Source organism: Fusarium oxysporum, chromosome 10, assembly GCF_000149955.1.
Source record: "Fusarium oxysporum f. sp. lycopersici 4287 chromosome 10, whole genome shotgun sequence".
NCBI classification, from domain to species: domain Eukaryota; kingdom Fungi; phylum Ascomycota; class Sordariomycetes; order Hypocreales; family Nectriaceae; genus Fusarium; species Fusarium oxysporum.
The window spans coordinates 1,833,783-1,853,732 of NC_030995.1; the positions used below are offsets into that span (position 1 = coordinate 1,833,783).

At 48.6% G+C, this 19,950-nt stretch overlaps 7 protein-coding genes across 7 annotated transcripts; 4 read left to right on the forward strand and 3 right to left on the reverse strand.

Annotated features, from left to right (window-relative positions):
- Positions 1 to 547: 547 nt before the first annotated feature.
- FOXG_11563 (uncharacterized protein) lies at positions 548 to 2,641 on the forward strand (the record flags this gene model as incomplete). Its single annotated transcript, XM_018391249.1, has 3 exons — positions 548 to 1,171; positions 1,249 to 1,278; positions 1,601 to 2,641. 3 exons carry the CDS (start codon positions 548 to 550, stop codon positions 2,639 to 2,641), a joined length of 1,695 nt encoding a protein of 564 aa, XP_018249855.1.
- A 1,927-nt stretch (positions 2,642 to 4,568) lies between these two features.
- On the forward strand, positions 4,569 to 6,678 carry FOXG_11564 (uncharacterized protein; the record flags this gene model as incomplete). Its single annotated transcript, XM_018391250.1, has 6 exons — positions 4,569 to 4,875; positions 4,938 to 5,011; positions 5,118 to 5,179; positions 5,235 to 5,440; positions 5,486 to 5,929; positions 5,996 to 6,678. 6 exons carry the CDS (start codon positions 4,569 to 4,571, stop codon positions 6,676 to 6,678), a joined length of 1,776 nt encoding a protein of 591 aa, XP_018249856.1.
- Positions 6,679 to 10,858: 4,180 nt separating this feature from the next.
- Positions 10,859 to 11,816, reverse strand: FOXG_20565 (uncharacterized protein). The gene has a single exon (XM_018400844.1). The coding sequence runs from the start codon at positions 11,731 to 11,733 to the stop codon at positions 10,897 to 10,899; it is 837 nt and encodes a 278-aa protein (XP_018249857.1). The 5' UTR covers positions 11,734 to 11,816; the 3' UTR covers positions 10,859 to 10,896.
- A 2,671-nt stretch (positions 11,817 to 14,487) lies between these two features.
- On the reverse strand, positions 14,488 to 14,601 carry FOXG_20566 (uncharacterized protein; the record flags this gene model as incomplete). Its single annotated transcript, XM_018400845.1, has 1 exon — positions 14,488 to 14,601. The coding sequence occupies one exon, from the start codon at positions 14,599 to 14,601 to the stop codon at positions 14,488 to 14,490; it is 114 nt and encodes a 37-aa protein (XP_018249858.1).
- A 1,172-nt stretch (positions 14,602 to 15,773) lies between these two features.
- Positions 15,774 to 16,201, forward strand: FOXG_11565 (uncharacterized protein; the record flags this gene model as incomplete). The annotated part of the gene is made up of 2 exons (XM_018391251.1): positions 15,774 to 15,919; positions 16,003 to 16,201. 2 exons carry the CDS (start codon positions 15,774 to 15,776, stop codon positions 16,199 to 16,201), a joined length of 345 nt encoding a protein of 114 aa, XP_018249859.1.
- A 476-nt stretch (positions 16,202 to 16,677) lies between these two features.
- FOXG_11566 (uncharacterized protein) lies at positions 16,678 to 18,726 on the forward strand (the record flags this gene model as incomplete). Its single annotated transcript, XM_018391252.1, has 2 exons — positions 16,678 to 17,479; positions 17,533 to 18,726. The coding sequence occupies 2 exons, from the start codon at positions 16,678 to 16,680 to the stop codon at positions 18,201 to 18,203; spliced, it is 1,473 nt and encodes a 490-aa protein (XP_018249860.1). The 3' UTR covers positions 18,204 to 18,726.
- FOXG_11567 (uncharacterized protein) lies at positions 18,665 to 19,814 on the reverse strand. The gene has a single exon (XM_018391253.1). It carries the CDS (start codon positions 19,426 to 19,428, stop codon positions 18,835 to 18,837), a length of 594 nt encoding a protein of 197 aa, XP_018249861.1. The 5' UTR covers positions 19,429 to 19,814; the 3' UTR covers positions 18,665 to 18,834.
- Positions 19,815 to 19,950: the final 136 nt, after the last annotated feature.

A 19,950-nucleotide genomic window follows, 5' to 3' on the forward strand; every position in this document is an offset into this window, starting at 1 on the left:
CTGGGGTGCGGCGATAAGTACCAGTGTTAGTTGCTGAGTGGAAATTTGTGGGCAGCCCTAACAGGTGGTACTAAATTTTTGGTAGCCCACTTTGGTCATGTAGCTGTGCATCCCGTACCTGAGCCGAGCTGGGCTGCATCACTTCTATTGAGTCACTCCGCTCTCGTCTCATCTCTTCTCCCTCTCTCTCCAACTCACCATCACAACAATCACCCAAAACAACATCTTTCGGGTGGTGATAAACAAACATTTCCTTTTTATTATATACGCAAACATCATCCTCCTCTCTTCTTTCCAACTCGTATAAATTACTGATAACAAAGAAGAATATCCTGCTTCTTCGGGCTCTTTGCCCCTTGCGCTCACCCAGCACGCGCCGAGGTGATTCTCTGCAAACTTAACTTTGTTTTTCTCTTCACCTCTTCATCTTTGAACATCCCAAACCCCCTTTGCAATCCTCCTTTGCTTCTCACATTTCCAAATATTTACTCCCTGGCCCTTCTTGTTTCCCTATCACAAGACTACACTCCGCTGCACTACAGCAATCATGGGAGGCAAGGCCTTCGCTCACGCGGATCCTCCTCTGGAGACACCTCGAATGCCTCACGCGGCATATCTTGAGGCCAAAAACACGGTCATTCGACGGCTAAGTGAGAAATTTCACTGGATTAATGTTCCGATGGAAGGTCCCGGAAAGAAAGACCACGGTGACGTCGATGTCCTCGTCTGCGACATGAACGGAATCGATATCTTCAAGGAGAGTGTCCTTGATGCCATCTCTGATGCCCTCGGCGCTGAATCCAGAATCATTGAAGGTGGTTCTAGTCACTTCGCTGCTCACTTCGCTATCCCATGGCCCGAGCATATCCCTATTCCCCAGGCACAGGGAAAGGCAACTCTTCTTCCGCCGATTGTGTCCATCACTCCTCCGTCTCCTCCGGGCCTTTCTGCTCGTTCTTCTCTTACCATCACTCCTGGAAACCTGTTTAAGCCTTCTGGCGCTACTCCTACAGTTCCTGCCCCCAGCACCACCACTGACAAACCTCCCCTGGACTCAACTTTACCTTCTCCCTTCGGTCCACACCCTAACCCCCTCGGTTCAAACCCTGCTCTCTACATCAAGGAAGCCTCTGGTCCTGCCGAGGAGGACTCAAAATCAAAGGAACAAACCGTAAGTCGATGCCCACTTGTCTGTCCAGGAGTTAAGCTTATACTGGACTTTAGGACGCTACAGTTGCTGATTCACAGACCAAGCCCTCATCCAACGATTCTGATGGCGTTAGTATCACCTCTTCAGAGCGTAGTCAAGCATCTGCTGCAACGGCTCCTGTGACTGGCAAATGGGGAACCATTTCTTATATCAAGAGAAAAATGAAAACCGGCGGCTCGTCTTCTCGCAAGTAGCTTTTCCTTCCCGAACATCCTGTTCTTACTGGTCAGACTGCTAATATGAATAGGTTCCTTTTCATTATCTACAATGCTCAAGCGTGGCAAGTCAGGCCGAGATTCTGTTGCATCAAACTCTACCCGCGGAACTCTTGAAAAGGTATTATCATGCAAAGACTTAACCATGTTCACTATTCTCTGACGATAAACTCAGATCAATAGTTCCTTTTCAGAACCTGATGCTACCCCTCCAGCTGTCACTGGAACTGGACCTTTCAAAATCAAGAGAAAGACTGTCCCAAAGTCGATCCTGACTGATAACCCTTTCATTCCCCTCCCTGCGGGCCCTGTCCACGATAACCCATTCCGAGATCCTCCCCGCGTCTTCATACAGGTTGACGTCCGCTACTGTCTTTCCAAGAAGCAAGCTAAGTACTTGCGCTTCTTCCAGTCACACGGCGACTTGTGGCAAATCCTGGGATCCATTATTCGTCCCTATGGTCTTACCGTGGACGACAAAGGCCTTCACATCCGGGTGCCAGAAGGAGAACTGATCAACCGTAAGAAAGCTAAGGTCCTACTTACAAGCAAGCCCGATGACATCCTGATGTTCCTTGGACTTCCTGTTGCTGAATACTGGCGTCCCTTTGCCACCACCGAGGCTATGTTTCAATACATCATCAAATGTCCCATGTTCTCTTTGCCTCGCTACAGCACCTTCGAGGAAGAGATGGGTCTCGGCACTGCTAATGATCGTCGCCGCATGGCTTCGCGTCCTGTCTATCGAGAATGGACGCAGGAGTTCAAGCCTCGCCTCCGAGAGAAAGGTCTGTATTTCGAGAACTCTTTGACCCGTGATGAAATCAGGGAGAAGGCTTTCAATACTTTCCCGATAGAATCTGAGTACCACACCCGAGTCCAAGGATTCATCCGGGACCAACAAAGACAGGCGCTCCGGAAGTACATCAAGTCGCAGGTCCCCGGAGCGGAGGACAACCACCCCGAGGCTGTTAAAAGACGATCCAAGACAATTAAGGCCATGTCCGCCATCGTCCTTGACGGCATCGATGCTTCCGAGTTCGGAATCTCCGCTCCGTCCTACCTTCTCCGGGGAAACGGGACTTGGGACATGCAACGCACCGAGGATTGGATCCGTACCAAGGTGCACTTCGTCGGCCGCTACGCCAACATGAGCGCGGCAGAAAAGGAGAAGTTGAGATCAGGACCGGCCAAGAGGAGGGGAGAGCGCGGCTAGGGTCGTCGCCGCCAAACTCTCAACGATGTCCCTGAGACCCAGCCCGAGGAGCCTGAGCCACTCCCGGACCAGCTCCCTCTGAGACTGGCTCAACTCAACCTCGGCAACAGCAAGTAGACTGGCTTGCCAACCCTTCTCCAACCCTCAAGACCACCGGGTCTTGAGGCTAACCACAAAAGTTTTGTCCAAGTTTGCAAAGTTATGTTCAGCTTATTCAGATCGATATTTTCATGAAACTAACTGTTCACCATAGTCCATCATATTTGGCAATTTTCAACGGTAGTCGATCGACTACATACGCGGCGCACGTAATCTATTTTTCTTGGAGCAGTCGGGGCCAGACTGCTATTTCTTTTCCGGGTGGGAGGGCGGCCTATATAGGCGGAAAAGTGTATATACCATTTGCTTACAATTGGAGTTTGTTTTTGGTACCATTATCGGTGAACCCAAAACCTGTCTCCTGGTGATCTGTGTAATCTGTAAAGCTATGATTCTATGATGTCCTTCATACTGTCGGTGTCTTTGTACGCCTGATTGCTATTCTGCATGAAATGCGTATCACCAAATTGTGTGACAGCAGGATAGTTTGATATCTGTCACTTTGTTGGCAGCCTGGGCTCACAGGGGCCATGGGCTTTGTTTTCAGTAAGATACAGTGGGTGCCTGAGCAGTGATATTGTCTTTGTACCTGTGGGGTGCAGAGCCCAGATAATGCATGACCTCATCACGCTTCACTCAGCTGGAACACTCCCCATTATCTCTCCAACACCAGCAGTTGATGCCTCTGGGAGTGGTCCAATAGAGTCACTGGGCTACAAGGTACTGTTCATTCTGTTTCCAAATTATATCCCATTCTTTTGCTGTGATATTACGCGAGGGTTGGGACCCCTTTTCCCACAGATTCAGCATCGAAAATCTAACGCCGAAGCGCGAGCTGGACGGGTAAACCTCTCCCGATTTCCTTTAAGCAAGTCGTCCCCGAACCCGATTTTCTTCCCTCCCACTCCTCCCTTCTCTTCTCTTTCACTTCATCTTCACCTCACCTCTTTGGGTTCACGACATTTCCCTGGCAATCTCTACTGGCGTTTACTTCTTAGCCGACGGGATATTTATTTAAATTCTCCTCTGTATTGTTGGGCTGCACCGACCTTCTATCCCCATGGTCGGTCCCCTTTCAAATTCCATTCAGCCTCAGTCCTCTCTTGCCATGCTTTCTTGACACTTGAAATCTGCAAAACATCAACGTGCCGAACGGCCTCTTTTGTGGAATCTACATGAAGGGCCTTCGCCTGGGTAAGTCCTTGCCATTTTCCCTCTGCTTCTTTGTTCCGTCTTCGGGCCTCGTCTTCTCCGGTACAGGAAACACCTCGCTAACTATCTCGTGCTCTTCGTACCTTAGCCTCGATATTGGCCACTGCCACGTTCAAGCTACGATAAGATCTTCTCCTTCGTGAAGCATCACCCTCACATTCAATTCTCCTCCAAAGGTATGTTTACTTGCTTGGGATCTTTCATCTCCTCATGGCTAGTATGAGCACCTCGAGTTCTTACTTTTCACTATCGTTCTCAACTTTTCTTCCTCTCGAGAGCAAACGTCACGAAGCCTCACCCGCACCTCAGTTCTTCTGTCTTTCATTTATGCACCTGGGCTACCAAGGTACCTTGAACCCCGCTGGAGTGGAGGATGCCAGTTTCAAGCTTTTTCAATCTTGGCACACCTTGAAACCCATCCCCCTTCCCTCGCAAACATCCGGCTGCTTAAGCGTTGACGGCTGCAAGACCTGATTATTGACCTCTTGGCAAAGTCTTCTTTCCTTATTTATGCCTCCTGATCTTGTTTCCAGTCTTTCACTCGCCAAGCTAACCTTCTTTGATTTCCAGATATCCCGCGCTCTTCTGGATCCTGAGCTCCGAATCCCAAGACAAAATGCCCCGTCGTTGGTTTTCTGATCGGCTCCATCACGCCTGGGGACGCATGGCCGGCCGCCATGGCCGGCAAAGGGACCAAGGAAGGCAAAGCCCTCGACACTATGCGGAGATTGTGACTGCTCCCGATCAGAGCCCGGATCGGGCCAACCACCTCCGTCGAGGCGCCTTTCTTCCAGATCTCCTGACCTGTGCCACCCTAGGTGGTATTGCCCAACCGCTTCCTCTTGATATTGAAAGCCTTTGGGATGCTCCGACGCCTGCCCCTTCTCCTGTTCAGTCCCAGTCAAATGGCGCTATTGGTCTCGGTACTTTCCTCGGGGAATTGGAAAGAGAAGTATCCCGTGAAGACCAGATTTTATCCCAACAGCTATTATTACGACTCGCGACACTGGATCCATCGGTACAGGAATTGAGGATCAGCCCTTGATGCTTCCTGGCCAAGTAAGTCTCACTACAAGCCTGACCTTGACAATGGATGCCCCCTTTGATCGTCAAACCTGTGGCAACACAAACATTTGTCAGTAATATGAGCTGACTATGGAAATAGGATTTCTTCCCTGAAAGTCAGCCGCCGGTTCCTAGCCATCTGAGAACCGGGTTATTTTTGAGGTATGTCCGACATCCGCTTCTTCCTTCTTACCACGCTAATTGTGACTTTCTACAGCTCTCAACCGAAACATCGCACGCTTGAGCCATGCGACTGCTGTAGCCCAAAGACCTTGGCCGGAGACTGGCGAGCCTTGACTCCCGACCCTCTCACGCATACCTTTACTCGTCACGAACCTTTGGCATCGTGCTCTGAGCTTCGCGGCCGAGACCATTCCAAGTCCCAAGACAAAGCCTTTGCGGTCCCTATCAGTGTTATTATTAGTCAGCCAGGCTAGGGGCACCTGCTGCAAACATACATTGCCGAAGTTCACAGCGATGTCTTTGCCCTTCTACTTGAGGTTCTCGTCTCTCCGAGCGGACTGATTGGCCAAGAAGACGGGCTTAACCTCCCGCTGTTGCTTGCCACGTTATCATATGCTCTAGACCAAGGCATGACCCGAGAGACTAAAAAGCTCAAGAGAACTATTGACCGATACATCCCCCTCCGCATGTTCCACCGCAATCCTCATACCAACTCACCTCGTCTGGAGTTTGAGTATTACGAGTTCCGTTCCGAGGAAGTCTACCGGGCCTGGCTAATAGTCTCTAAAGATGGGAGACTCCGTGACTACCTCTCTCCCAGTGAGGCGGTAACTCTTTACATCTACTTATTGCCTAATTGGTGGTGGTCTAACTGGATTCACGACTACGACGAAAAGTTCATAGAAGACACAAACATTGCCTGGGCCTATATCGAGGGCGTCCCTGGGAGTCGGTTTGAGCAAGTCTTTCAAAGTTTCTTCAGCCGCACATGACTTGGATTGCATTCTTGGACAGGAAGCGCTGCCCTTAGTGGTGGAGACCAAAGCTCTGTGACTAAGACCGAGTCTCAGGAAGAAGCTTTACAAGGATCCGGCAACCAACCAGACGGCGCTCTCACCCTCTATGGCGTCCCGTTCCAGGGAACTCGGAAGGCACCGCATCAAAAGCACCCTCCAGTAAGCGGAGGTGATTCGGAAGAAACCCTAAGGGGATTTCAGGGGGGCCCACGCCAGTGGGCTCTCGATGCACTTTTCAGTGGTGCGCCTGGGGGTTCGGAAAACAACCAAACGCCCGGGACCCAAGGTGCGCCCTTCACGGGTGCTCTTGGTGACATGCGTGAGAGCCCACGCCAGGCTCTTGATGCACTTTTCAGTGGTGCTCCCCGGGGTTCGAATAGCAGCCGAAAGCCCGGGACTCAAGATGTACCTACTACAGGTGCTCTTGACGCGGTGCAGGTGAGCCAACACTGGGCTCTCGATGCACTTTTCACTGGCGGTGCTAGGGAGATTCTGGATGAGTCGGTTCAAGATGGAGTTCTCACTGGTGTGCCTGAGGGTTCGGATTACGATCAAATGCGTGGAGATCAAGATGTACCTCGTATTGTGCCTCCTGTGGCTGTATCTGACATATCTGCTAGTTCAGAGCGAGACATTCGTCGAATTCGCAGAAAGACAGCTGTGTTACCTCGGGCTGATTGATGGTTATAGCTTATATGATGCGTCTCAGCGAGATATATCATGCCAACAAATTAAACACATTTCAAATAAAAGCAAACTTTCAAGGACATGTTGATCCAGTTTCGCATCCGTTGCCTATCCCACGTCCTTAGTATCAGAGTTGTGTCGTTGGGCTTTTTCCATATTTCCCTGTTCAAGTTCTCGATCATCTCATTCCCAGAACGGCTCGGACTCACCACATTGGTAAGAATCACGAGGCCATATCAGCAGTGTTCTGGAACAACAACAACAACAATCTTGGAGGTCGGAAGCGAGCATGGCCAGAACCACCTCGAAGTGCCACTTCTTGTGGGACGCAGGATCTTGATGTAAATTCTGTCTTCCTTCTTCCATTGTAACTCGCGCTTGGGAGTTCACATCAGTCCCAAACACGTTACAAGGGCAAGGCACCGTGCGCTTTGACTTTTGATCTCGAACGGCTCGGGGAGCTGGTCAATATCCTTGTTGACTAAATTTCATAATGCAAGACACAGGAGGAATATGGAATCAACTTTCTCTTGTGTCTTTTAGTGTCTGTCGAGTCTTCTCATCCATGACTGTACGTGCAGAGCTGATGTATCGTGGGGTTCTATATAAGCTTTATTTGTCTTTGCTACTGAGTAAGTTCAGACACAGTACTATCTACCAGCCATATAATTCTTCTAGAACGCCACCTGCACCATAGATCATTCTATAATCGGGCATACCGCGCCATTTTGAAGACTCGTGGTGTTCGTTTACTATGCTTTACGCTGTCTTATCATCAGCTCCATACGCCTTCGTCACGACAAGCCAGCATATTACAAGATCTTGTGATTCTTGGTCATGAATCTTATATCCAAGACAAGACCTCACCTCCCAGTACTTTTTCGTCGTAGGAGCAACTGGTGCAGGCTCTGGTGCCGAACGCTCCTCGACACTGTCTTCCAAGCTGGCTTCAAACCATAAGACGGCTTGAGAAGATGTGATGGGGGCAATCCCTCATCTGCAATGTCAGCGCCGTCATAAGCCGGGCCGTTGATGTAGTTCCAGGGACGGAACACACACCAATCCATTGTCAAACACAATGGCTCGATCATGGATGCTAGTTGCGCCAGAATATCTCGGTCTTGAGATAGCTCAATCGTGCGCCCATATAATCTCAAGATGGTCTCGATCGTCAGGGACAAGTGAGAGTGTAAGTTGTCGGTTGAAAAGATCTTGTACTCAAGGAAGCAGTTCAGAGTGTCGAACTCTGCAAGAAAGTGGAATAATCGTCACTCTACATTGGTCTTCTATAGAGCGGCTGAAGACACGCGGGCGAGAGAAGGGTTCAGTCGGAAAGCGGTGCAAAGCGGGCGTGAATGTTGTTAATCACCTGTAGCTGATCATAAGGTCGGCTTCTAGGGCCTATCTCGTCTCGGCTGTAGGTTACAAAGTCTGTAGTTGCTGACTTCATGTTAGCCTCTAAGCTGTAACTTGTGGGTTGCATGTTCGAGGGGGCAGCTCGTCGTTCTCACTGCGACAGACCATGCTGGCAGACCTCTTGGGTCATAGGGACAAACTCTCTGACCTCGAAAGAAATAGTTGCTGGTATTTACGTAAAGACACAACTGATCCGTGCGGTTCCCGATTCTGGTATTCCTGATGGACTTCGGACGGGAAGGCGACCTATCGTGATGGAGGCTCAAAGGTCGGGTATCTTGCCCTTCCAGTCCCAGAACTTCTTTTTGATCTGTACATTAGTTGCAAACGAAAACTTTGATGAGGGAGGCCAGAATGGTAGAGATCCCAGTCTCTGACTAATGGCTACTCGCCTCTTTTGGCTTCGTCCGTTTTGGTTGAGATGGCTCATGTAGTGGGATTCTCGAAAGCGTGCTTGCTACTCAAGCATCTTCAGAGTGCAACAGTCTCCTGCAGGACTTCGTATTACTCTTCTCTTTATTGTGATTGTTGTTGGGTTTGGACGACAGCCAGGGTCATCATTTACAAGTCATGGACCATCCAGATCGGCCCGAGGCGACCTGGGCTTCTTGGTGCTTGTGGATCGGAATATTCTCAAGGACGTGGACGTCAGGGGGCTGTTCGTTTCTATGCAAGTCAGCAGAGGATCTGTGAACTCATAGGTTTGCACAGCTCGTATGGAGACGAGGCCGACAGCAGATAGAATGGCTCAATAAACCCTTCCTATTGATATACATGCTTAGAGGGATCTGTGTCGTGGCATCAAGTGGCTCACAACAGTCAGCACGCGTAAGTTTTGTTTGCTGAGTGATGTTGTGGCCTGACTGTGCCAAAACTTTATGACCAGGAAGATAAGTCAAAGGAAGCAAGTGTCACTTGCTAGCGTGAGATCGTCGGGCTTGAGGGGGTCGGATACCCAGACAGTTCAGATTACCAAGGGAACGCTGTGATCATCATTGCTCCATGTTTTCTTGACTGAAAGATAATTCTTGGTGTTGCAAGTGTAGAAAGAAGGGGTTTTGACGATACATGCATTAAGGAATGTGCGGGCTGTCAACATTTGATCCCGATTGCAAGCGTCCCGAATTTCGGAATTTACAGGTCACTAATTACTCGATCGATTGATTGATTGGACACCCTTTGTGTCACAATTAACTGATGCGTTCAGTTCTTCCAAATTGATAAGGCTCAATGGTCAAGTTTTGCTGGATGAGTGCTTCATGAATATAGGGCTTACGAGCTCCCCCACCTACCACAACTCACTACAACAGGTTCAACCTGTTATCTTCCGTAGTATTCTTGTCTTGTGTTCAAGGTTGTCCCATTTTCGTTGCCTTGGTCTCCGATTTTGGAGGTATAGGTTATTATTTTCAGACACGGATGAACAAGACAGCAACCAATAGAAAAGCGCAATGCGGGCACTAACAATAATGACAAGCGTAATTGAGCCCATTTCAATTAAAGTTGAGATACAAAATAAGATAAGCCGTCTATTTGGTATCTAACTAAGTAGAAAAGTAGTTAATATTTTTCTTTGAGGCTTAAACCCTGAGTGGACACGTCTAAACTAGCATTAAGATATCTTAGAACATAGTGAACGCTCTCCGCAAACAGGAGACATTGTCCTGTCCTCGCCGTTTAATCACATGACTCGATAAGAAACGGTGAAGCGGAACATATCAAATCACTACATACACGCCACCTCCAGCACATTCGTCCTGCTGAGAGAAAGCACTGCTTACATACATCTAATGTATCTGCATCAGCACTCCAGCATCCATAATTGATGTACTGGTGGGTCGCGTCCAGCTCCAGCGGGTGCTTTGGGTCCTAGGGGTCTTTAGGAATACCCTGGCAGACCCCAGGTGATCTCTCAAGAGCAAATAACGTCTGTGGGGCTAAGAGACACGATTCAACCATAGTGACTCTGTATTCTTGATCTTCTGATCGGATCCGTGTAACTCTGGGCTGCCACGGGATTAGATGAGGCAAACCTCGCCAGGGAGCGCAATACTGAGTAGGTACAATTCCAGCTCTTGCGCTCCCAAGCTAGTATTGCGTTCCCTGACACAATGCATAAGGGGCAAAGAGCGCTATACTAAATTCGCTATCTCTGTCCCAGCTAATTCGGATTGAAGGATGACAGCGTGTCGACCGCACCGCTCCGCTGTACTCGTTGGGTGGTATCAGAAAAGTGAGGCGAGCAGTGCGATGAAGGGTAAAGAGTATTACTGAATTAACACTTTTTATCCCAGCTGATACGGACTAGCGAATGACAGCATGCGTCCGCCATACGTTGTTCGCCAACCTGCACCAATCTGACCATCCGCAGCCTACTCTCTTTGGACATGCACTCTCATTAAGCACAAGTTGCAATTGTAGACTATTGTTCGGCGATCGGATTAATTCATGTTAAAACAAAGCAAGATTAAAACTAAACAAAGCAAGATTAAAATTAATTACACTGAAACATATGGTTAGGCCTTGTTCCCGACAGGAGACTTGTGATCTGTATGCATAGACTGTCTTTCCAAAAGGATCGCACATCTTCGACTGCCTTTTGCATCGAAACAATTGAATGGGTGCACAAAGGTCGGGACGGGCTTGAGGTAGTTTTTTCCAGAGTTCTGTTCTCAATTTGTCAAACGTCTCGACAATACGAGCTTCAGCAGCAGTAGAGCGCCAGGTTTCAGTTCTACCTCAAGGGAACATTTACAGATGGTACCATATAGCACATGTTTTTAGTTGCAATACAGACTAATTAATTAACATTCCGTACTCAGCTGTCTTCTTGGCTAACCTTCTGCTCCGGCGAGCCTCATGTCGAGGAGAAAGAGCAGGCTTTTTGCACCTTACATCAGAAACATTCGATCGTAGTAGCCGACTTGTAGCTGGCGGAGACATCTGCTTAGCCCCGGGCTTAAGCTGTTCAACACGGCGATTATCTTGCCTCAGCCTCTCAGGTTCTATTGTCTGACATGGACTCGCAATATAAGAAGTAGGTACTGTCCCTCGCTCTGAAGTCTGACCGTGCATACCTTGCTCAGCTGGTAGCTTCTCGCCCGGTTTGGCTCTGGACTTGAGCCGTTGAACGCGTTGACTATGTAGCCCTCTAATCTCATCTCGCTGTGCAGTCTGGCTTTGGAGTCTCTGAGGGCGCTCAGGATTCGCATCTGGACCATCATTGTGGGCAACTTGCTCAGCTGGTGTGGTAATCCAATTATATATCCGATCTGTGACGAGGCCAGCCATCCTGGACTTGGGAGACTTATTTTTTCCTTTCTTCAATTCGATCCGGCGCAATTCCTCTGTGAGGTATTGATCCTTATCTTTCCAGAATTCAATTTCGTCAGGTGTTGAGGTTCTATCCCTCATGACCGGGTTGTGATAACCACGGAATAAAAGCTCGTCTTTCTGGAGAACCGCTCGCCCCTCATATCCTTGATTATAGAGCGAGAATATGACGGAAATGACTGTCGATTTGCACCGCTGTAATCGATAGGTAGGATCTCTGAACACAGGGTCGCTATCAGTATCGCTATTCCAGGTTTTTGTAGATGCTGTGACGCCGGAATAAGATGAATGGGTTTCCATTGCGTTCTGGATTTTGGATGTCGGTCAAGATTAATCGCAAAGGCTGTCGCTTATGGTTGTTGTTGCGGTGAAGTGTTTGTAGCTAAGCTGAGAGAATGTGATGGTAGAGATTACTCACTGCTTTAGGCTGCAACGAATCGGATGCTCCGCATCGGTCACCCGAAGGTCACTTGACTGATCTGGGGATAGACCCTTAATCGACCTAGTTCTCTTAACACGCGACTGACACTTTTTCTTGATTGGCTCAGAGCGAGTCGCGACCTGCCGCTTTACACTCGCGCTGTACACCCACGGCCAGTCGCGGCCGTTCCCATCCATCCATCCATCCATCCATCCATCTAAGTTGTTGGTTGTTGGTACAGTTGTAAGATGCATTCCCTTATATGAGCGCGCTCAGATTTCACCCAAAGTCGGGTGAGTGTTAATATTTTCGGTATAAAGAATACGCAATTCCCCTCCTGGCACTACTAGCATAGACAGACAGTACACTCAATTCTTCTTTCATTGTAACATTTTGCAGACTATATTTACACTGTCTGCTCCTCAAGAGGTCCTTACCCTGACGCATAACAGAGACTACCTCTCTACTATGGAGCATAACTTTGTTCAGGAAGAGGTCAATGGCGGTCTAAATGAGTATGGTGACAGTAGTACACCCACTCCTGCATCGTTTCAGATATCGCTAATTTCTCGCTTTACTACAGCGGATCGTCCTAAGAATCTTAATGTGGGTTTTATATTTAAAAGCGATATTGATAAATGTAACATTTAGCTTGCTGCAAGCCGAAGTATAGGAGTCAGTGGCAAACAGTTTGCTATCACATTTAACCCAGCTTCTACCGCAGTTATTATAAGAAATCTTTCTAGAAGAGGGATGAAGCTTAAGCAGTAAGGTAACCTACCTATAAGACTCTATATACAGGTAGTTCTTTTTGCCAAATATACCACCACGATATATCTATCCGGCATAGAGATATATATATCTAAACCTTAGGAAGATGGTAAGCATACCATTAAGTATAGTGATTTTCTTATTAAATTTACAGCAGCAGAGCTTGATATTCAGGCACTACGCCTACAATCAACTGCCGGAACGCAATTAACAGTAAGCTTAATCCTGAACCTGTATACTTGAACTAACCTACAGCTAGGATTTAGATCGTCTGGACTCATTTACCAAGGATTTTATGAACAAACTGGCGATATTATCGCCACCAAGCTTTACGGGAAGCATACCACATAAGCAAAGACAGAAGGCAATATTCTCAAAAAGCTTCAGCATGTAAGTCTAATCGGATCTTAGAAATTGATATATAACAACTGACTTCATAATCTCCATATAGGACAACATAGTTCGACTCATTCATCTAGTGACTGATAGCAAAGATGGACCCCAACTTATCATGGAAGATGCTCCTCTGGGCGACCTTGATTAACAAGCTCAAGCAGAAAGGTTCTGTGACTAAGAAGGGAGAGCTATTATTTGTCAGATACTATTGGGCTTGATTATGCTCATAAGGAGAACGTCATTCATCGGGATGTTAAACCTGCTAACATCCTTTTCATTGAGCGCAAGCTATTATATGTGCATATCAAACTTGCCGATTTCACTTTATTCATAATAAAGAAGCATCTGAGCTCTTACTGCGGCAGTAAGAAGTACCGGGCACCTGATATATCGAAACCACCTTATACTGCTAAGATCGATATCTGGTCTGTTGGAGTTATTAGGATAGAACTCTAGGTAGGTTTGCCTGATGGCGATCCTTCGAATTGGCCCAGTCTTATCGAATTTGTGCTCGGCAACGATGCCATATCTCTTACAGACCGGTCTTTCTTCCGTTGGGTCTTAAAACCCAACCCTGATCAGCGCCCAGCAGCCTCAGCATGTCTTGATCACGAATTTATGCATAAAAGCACGAAATACATTCCCTTACCTTTACAAGGACAGATGCGGGACACAGCTTCGACAATTTCAGCACAGTCTCAGCTCACTATCGCTCATACCGAGTCAATGCCGTCCATGCCTCCTGACGCTATCCAAGGCTGGGTGAATAATACAGCTACGGCCGAAACGGACAACTCGCTACCTTCTCCGTGTCCGGGCAACATACCTGAACGGACGAGCGGTAATACCGACGATTATAACAACTGGGCCCCGGTTAATGCGCGTACTGCATTTTGGCGAACTCGGGTCAATCCTCAATCCATGATGATTAATTCTAAGGTTTCGACCAAGCGAGAAAAAAAAAGCCCCAGAGTGATTGGTTTCAAGTTCTTCTCATGGACAAATACTTGGATCGCATACCAGAGGGAAATACATACCATTAATATGACTCAAGTGCTCAAGTCAATAAACATCGCTTTCAGTAAATTAAAGTTGGTCTCATAGAGGGAAATACTTGGCCATAGAGAAGTCATCATGCAACACAAACATTCAGTTTTTGGGATATATATCCCATTTGATAATGCGGTTCTCGTTTACAACATGTATTATACGGGGGGAATCTTTCTGCAAGCATTTTGCACTCTTGATGATTAGAAAATACTATTCTGGTCTCTTTGTGTTTTTGCCGGCTATAGGCCATCCTTTCCGGATTGCTCAACAGTCCTACAACCGGTTCTAGTTCCAACCGCTTAAAAGAGTTGGTCAGTAGTGACTTGTTTCGGTTTCACAACTTCACACCGGCCCAGAAGAAACCCTCCTATTTTCTCTTTATTCCAGCCTAGCTTCATAAGAAGTGGTAAAATCAGCTAGAGTAAATCGGTGGTCCATTCACCTCCAGCGAGTACGCCATCCACACGCGGCTCGCTCACGATGCTCGCGCCATGCCTGCTTGTGGTCACAAAGATCACGTCGCTACTCATCTGCATGATATACTGCGCAGAATGTTTTGGCCAGTGACCGTCACTATATGCTTCCAGAATGATCGCCTTCACTCCCCTCTCAATATGGCATTTAATCCTATCGGGGCTGCAGCCAGGATAGACTACAATGGGCTCGACTTCAGGCAATGAATCTTCTGCTGACAAGCCACTAACATCGACAAACTAAGTGGCTTTGAGCTTAAGAGCATCCACTGGTACTATAAATCTTAGCTCGAAGTTTTTAATCTCCGCAAGAAGTATACCTTGCCCTGGTATAAAGTAGTCATGTTTTTTCAGGGTCCCGAAAGGACACATGATCCTATCATTCAAGATAAGAACCCCAGTCCACCTTGGCTCAATAGCTAACTTGACGCCAGTGAGGATATAGCCAGGTCCCTTAGCACCAATTGCGCTATAGGGTTTAAAAGACCCAAGAGCAGCACAGTAACCAATCAAGCGACAGTAATTTCAACCACCAAGCTTCCTCAATGCATTTTCTAGTGATTACATGAGATCCAAAGTTAAGCATTCCAATATCGCTGATTGACGTGTTTTCGGTCTTGAACCTCGCTCTATGCTGTCCCATTCTTGTTCATCGTGGCCATTGTGTACCTTCCCCTTCAGCTACTGCTACGTCGAACTTAATAGTTTTGGAAGGAAGCGTTCGCCGAACAGGAACACGATCGCTGCCTCAGCAATCATGGCGTTCAGGACAACTGTTCCTGCCCGAATGTAATGCGAAACTGGGTCACGTCATCTCAACAGTCATCGTAGAAGTCGATGGAATTGAGCAGATACAGTAATGACGTTTCTCAAATCGCGTCTTGCCGGAGCACATCATGTGAATAGCCTTGTGATCGCTCCGAGACTCTGGGTTCCTTTGCTGGGCTACTTTCGGTTACTGTACTTCACTTGATAGGTCATGATACATTGCTTTAGTATTGTAATTTATTCGCTAGGTCATGATACACCGCTGCCTCGTCGGGCATGGCGATTGACCCGTGACGCGCAAACTGACAACGAGACGCTGAGGAATCTGTGATTTGGGTAGGTACTTGCCATCTGGGCAGGTACCCCGCGCGTTGGTATTGACGATTCGCGCGTTGGTATTAATGATTCGCGCGTTGGTATTGATGATGAACGATTAGGAAGTTGACAGTTGCGAGCGCCCCATGATGTCCTTCCTAAGCAGCCATGTGCGCGATGCTCCTGCTGTCTTTGCTCTCAGTCTCCTGAATCGACGGATACTTAATATCCCCAAGTCCCCCGCCCTCCCGTTCTTCTTTTTCTTCTCTTCATCGACCATCAACCCAATGTTGTGAGCAACTCTGCCCTTGCATTTCGCCAGATCTTCCTCTACCTCTTTTCACCATATCAGCGGCTAACATGCTTTATTAATAGGTCCCCTCGAAACCGCCGCCGCTCCCTCCGCCTCGCCCTCCTCAACGCCTACCAAGCCCAAGCCCAAGCCTACCTCGTCTGCGAGTCTGCCGCCCGTGGCCAAGCCACTTTGGAACAGTGGCAGCGGGCCCTCGCCCGTTGGCAGGAGGCCCAGGCCTGGATTGTGTGGCTCTGCCGGCAGCAACTGGCCGGCCTTTGAGCTGGTAAGTCAAAATGTTTTCTTTTTGTCAATATTTCCTTTTCCCACATCACTGCCCTGCCAGCGAAGCTCTCTTAAGTAAGTTGAGTGGAGGCGCCAAGCGGCCCAGGACGACGATCGAGCACCTTTTCGTGGTGTCCTGGATAAGTAAGCCGAGATGGCTGAAACCAAGACTCGATCATTGCACAAGTTGTTTTGAATGTTGATGATGGTGATTGATATGCGTATGACGAATATGCCTTTGCTCGTAGCAACATCGTGAGTCATCATTTAGACCTTCGTTAGTTTTGAATAAGCTTTTCTCAATAAATTTATACTTTCTTTAAAACATCATGACTCCTCTGCTTTCGGTGACCTTGTCGTTCTATAAAAGGGAAGCTTGTTCTCTGCTATGTTCTGTGAAACTCATCTCCCACACCTCCACCCAAAACGCTTGTCCAAAACTTGGACATCCAAATTTACCAACCGAACTAGAGATGGCCAGTAACAAAGGTTTCTGGGGTCACCTACCTCCCGAGATTCAAGTGGAAATCATTCGTGTCTTGCCAAGTATCGGCGGGAAGTGCGGTCAGCTTGTAACCGTTTGCCGAGCCTGGCAAACGATCCTCGAACCGCTTAACTTTGCAGAGATCAGCCTGACAGTACCGCGCCTTGTAGACCCTAAATCCCGAGACATTTTATTCGGAAAGAGAAACCTCATCCGCTATATTTGGTTTCGTGTAGAGCTGAAGGAGTATGATTGCATTCGATGCTGCAATGAAGACCCCGACTTGTGGGGCTTGGATGATATCGATAACCAGTTTATTGTAGATGCGTTTGAAGGCCTGTTTACGATGCTGAGCGTATGGGAGCCTCGTGGTAATTTGGTCCTCGATATCAGTGTCTATTCGCCCAGTGACGATAAACACTGGTTCAAGTACCTAACTTTCCACTCAGACACCGATCGAGCCGAGTGCCCGCCCGAATACGAACGAAACGACCCGGCTCATGGATGGATTGACGGACGCCAGACCATGGCCCCTACCTGGATCGCTACCGAGCGCGTATTTGATGAGATCATGGGCGAGGGACCTTTCGACGACGAACCACCCGAGATGGAATGGTGGAGGAGTCTCCCCTTGGTACCTGTCGTCGGTGGCGTGCTCTTTCGCCAACAAACTCGTAGACGATGGAAGCCAGTGACACTCGCGAGCATGTTGACACGTTTCCCGAACATCAAGGAACTTTGTTACGAACCTTGGAGAGAATTGGGCATGATTGAGATCCAAACCGACGGCTGTACGCACTTGGGAACTTAATTCAGTTCATGTAGCTGCTGGCTGACCTCACAGGGACTCAAAATCTAATCGAATCCTTTTCCTCGACACAATTGTGCAAGCTGACCATATTCGAGAACTTCAACGAGTCTTACCGAGATAGATGGCACAGGATGATAGGCTTCCCATGTCCCGCTATCAGAGTTCCGAATCCCGCCGTAAGCCAAAAGCTTGCCCGCGCTAGCTTGCATCTTAAAACACTATCCGCCTCTTTCATGGTCGACGCCGGTTACTTCTTCGCAGCGCGTCAACGCTCTTGGACGTGGGACATGCTGACGTCACTTGCGCTGACATCAAGTACCCTCACTAACGACGCGAACCCCGTGGATATAAACAACATGCTCCAAAGCGCCGCAGCCGCTGCCCTCAAGATGCCAAGTCTGGACACAATAGAGATATGGAACGGTAGACGAGGTTTGGCAATGGTCTTTCGGTACGAGAGGGCTCGAGATTGGCAACCGGCGATCATCACCATACGAGGGACGTGGGAGTTTGAACTGGCGCCTGCGGTTAGGCGAGCTTGGGATGCGGTCGCTCACGAGGAGGTCGTCGTGCAAAGGTCGTTGATCGATTTGGATAAAATACGAAGCCACGGGGATGCGATCCGCGAGTTGGGATTGTCTGCCGAGGTTGTTCGACCTGTCTCGCTACAACAAATCCTGATCGAAAATCGGTTTCAGGCATGAGACTATACGACAGCTTTCCTCGCGTGGTTGTGGGGAGCCTTCTAGTCTGCCGGTCGGAGATTTGCTAGGTAATCGCGGATGCTGCTCTGGTGGTCGATTCAACGGCGCTTTCGCTCATAGATGCGTATCAGGGCTTGAGAGTGGGTATTGGGGAACGTGTGGGCGCTCGGGTGAGGGTATTCAGTGAGGTCGTAGAGGATCGGTGGAGTGCGCTCGGTAAGCTCAGTCGAGGAGGATCGACATTCATGCATTGGAAGTTTGCAGGACAAAGTCCCCTGATTCATGATTTGCTCTTCGTTTTGTTTGTCATGAGCTGCAATAGCTATGAAGGCGGTCAATTGAATACACTACGGACTGTTGTTCCTTGACAAATGGAAGAAAGTGTTGGAGTGCGACCGGTGACGGGCTAAAGAGTAGACCGATGGTTGTTCTCCTTGGAGACATCACATACAATGGCAATTGACGAATGTTGAAAGAAGCAAATAAGTATTGAGTATGTACTCTATCCAGGTTCTATGACCCAACCAAAACGCTATTATAATGAATAACTTGACATCCTCTAAACCCAATGACCTCAACCAAGAGGTTATGCAAAAATATGTGCTAGAAACATTCCATCATAAGCCAGAATTTACTCGTCGGGCTGGACCTGAGAGTACAAGCAGCCAACAGGCTTCTTAACCTTGGCGGCCTTGACAGAGAAGGGAAGGCAGTTCTTGTTACCGCCAGGGTTGTCGATGCTGTTGTAGACCCAGACAGACCAAGAGGTCTTCTCGAGGTTGTCTCCGTTGGGGCAGGCAACGAAGCTGGAACCGTCGAAGGTGAGCATGCCGTCCTTGTCGATCTTCCAGCCCTTGCGCTGGCCGTTACGGGGCATGGGCTGAGCGCCAGTGGTGTAGCCGAACTTGCCCTGGCCCATGCCGGAAAGGTCGACGTAGGCCTGCTGGCCAGGGTTGCCGACGGAGTAGAGCCAGAGCTCGTCGTTGTAGAGGTAGAAGGTGACATCGTTGTGGTGCTTGCCGTCGTCACAGCTGGCCTCCTGCTTCTTGAGCTTCAGCTCGAAGGACTCCTTGTTGGCCTGGATGTAGTTGAAGTGGATGGGGCTGGCGGAGCGGAGGGCGAGACCTTGGAAGAAGGTGGACTTGGGAGTGCTGCTGGCCTTGGGGGCAGCAGAGACGACGCCAGCGGCGACGAGGGGAGTGATGAGAAGAGCCTTGATCTGCATGTTGGCGGTTGTTGTTGTTGTTGGTGGTGGTGGTGGTGGTTTAGAGTGGTTGAGAGTTGATTGGGTTGAGGTTGAGAGTGTGAGTGATGAGTGAGAGAGCTAATGTCGAAAAGAAGATAACGTCGATAGTCTTATATACACATTCTCTCCCCTTGTTCATCTTCATCTCGCATCGTCATATCTGAGAGATCGTCTTCGGCAGTTGCCTCAATAACGGGCTCTAAGCCCCAGCCCCAGTCCGAAGGTCCGCGGTGAGGACGGCATGACGCCCGCCTCGCGGAAGAATAAAGAATACGAGGTGTCTCCACAGTCCACTGTAGCTCAACAATTATCTCCCTGAAATAAATCCACTGTACCCCATAATGCATTGAGAGCTCAAGTCGTAGTTTTGTCAATGCGGTCTCTCACACTCTTCGATGATCGTTTCAGCGACGTTTCCTACGCGGTTCTCTTTCCGCGCCCGAGCTACGGCACGACCTATTCTCCAGGACTGTGATAGCGTATGACCAGAGCCCAACCCCA

Coding starts and splice junctions, on each gene's coding strand:
- FOXG_20565 (XM_018400844.1), bottom strand. CDS start 11,733: ATGGAAACCCATTCATCTTATTCCGGCGTCACAGCATCTACAAAAACC.
- FOXG_11567 (XM_018391253.1), bottom strand. CDS start 19,428: ATGCAGATCAAGGCTCTTCTCATCACTCCCCTCGTCGCCGCTGGCGTC.